Source organism: Cyprinodon variegatus, unplaced genomic scaffold, assembly GCF_000732505.1.
Source record: "Cyprinodon variegatus isolate N-32 unplaced genomic scaffold, C_variegatus-1.0 Scaffold2273, whole genome shotgun sequence".
NCBI classification, from domain to species: domain Eukaryota; kingdom Metazoa; phylum Chordata; class Actinopteri; order Cyprinodontiformes; family Cyprinodontidae; genus Cyprinodon; species Cyprinodon variegatus.
The window spans coordinates 26,559-27,761 of NW_015152726.1; the positions used below are offsets into that span (position 1 = coordinate 26,559).

Below are 1,203 nucleotides of genomic sequence, written 5' to 3' on the forward strand. Positions count from 1 at the left end.
GGGGACAGTAACTGATGGACAGTAACTGGGGGGACAGTAACTGATGGACAGTAACTGGGGGGACAGTATCTGATGGACAGTATCTGATGGACAGTAACTGGGGGGACAGTAACTGATGGACAGTAACTAGGGGATAGTAACTGGGGGGACAGTAACTGGGAGGACAGTAACTGATGGGACAGTAACTGATGGACAGTAACTGGGGGGACAGTAACTGGGGGGACAGTATCTGATGGACAGTAACTGGGGGGACAGTATCTGATGGACAGTAACTGGGGGGACAGTATCTGATGGACAGTTGATGGAGTTCCTTCTAATGGCTCAGAGCTTCTGGGTTGTGGAAGGAACTGGGAGTAAACTGGGAACTGGGAGTAAACTGGGAGTAAACTGGGAACTGGGAGTAACGTTCCTTCCAGAAGAACCGGTCAGTAAAGAACCGGTTCTGGTCAGAAATGGTTCCAGTATTTCTAAGGTTGCTGCCTTGAAACGGTTCTTGTTCCGGTCCGGATCCAGTCCGGCTCAACTGGAGCAAACGACCCGGTAGAACCGTTTCTATACGGTCCCAGTGTTGACCATATCAGACCCAACTGGACCTTATGTTAGGGGCCCGGTACCGGACCCGTTCCCAGTGCTGAATCAGAACATCTGGGACCAATCAAGCAGAACTTTCAGAACCGGTTCAACCTCAAGCCAGCGTAGAGCCACGGTACCGGAACCAGCCATCCTACAGTGCAGTTAGAGGGACCTTGGTTCTGGTCCTGCTCTAGGTTTAGTTTGCATAAGCTGGTTCTGGTCTGGGGGCCTGGTTAGACCCTGGGTTAGGAGCTGCTTGGGGGCGGGGCTTACCTCCAGGAAGCGCTGCAGGTCGATGTCGTACTGCTTCTTTTTCTGCAGGCAGAAAGCTGAGTTAGACCGGGCCGAACCGGATCGGGCCGGACGGGGTGGGTTGGGGTGGGCATACCCACCTGCTCGCAGCGCTTCTGGAACATGTCCTTCTCCTTCTGGGTCAGCATCTTCCACTGCTTGCTGCAGAGCACCATGCGCTCCGTGCTGGGGACGTCCTTCATGTTCACCATCAGCTCAGCGCAGTACAGCGAGTAGCCGTTCCTGGAAGAAGACGGCCCGTTAGAACCCGGGACCTGTAGCAGCGGGTCAGAACCCGGGATCTGTAGCAGCCCGTTAAAACCCGGGACCTGTAGCAGC

General features: G+C 54.8%; 1 protein-coding gene across 1 annotated transcript in view; it reads right to left on the reverse strand.

Annotated features, from left to right (window-relative positions):
• LOC107080742 (nucleolar transcription factor 1-like) overlaps positions 1–1,203 on the reverse strand; it is a 14,506-nt gene that overhangs the window by 8,349 nt on the left and 4,954 nt on the right. The window contains exons 5-6 of the mRNA XM_015368949.1: positions 966–1,199; positions 847–888 (exon numbers count right to left, since the gene is read on the reverse strand). Of these exons, the coding sequence (XP_015224435.1) occupies positions 847–888; positions 966–1,199 (276 nt within the window). The remainder of the gene's footprint in view (positions 1–846; positions 889–965; positions 1,200–1,203) is intronic.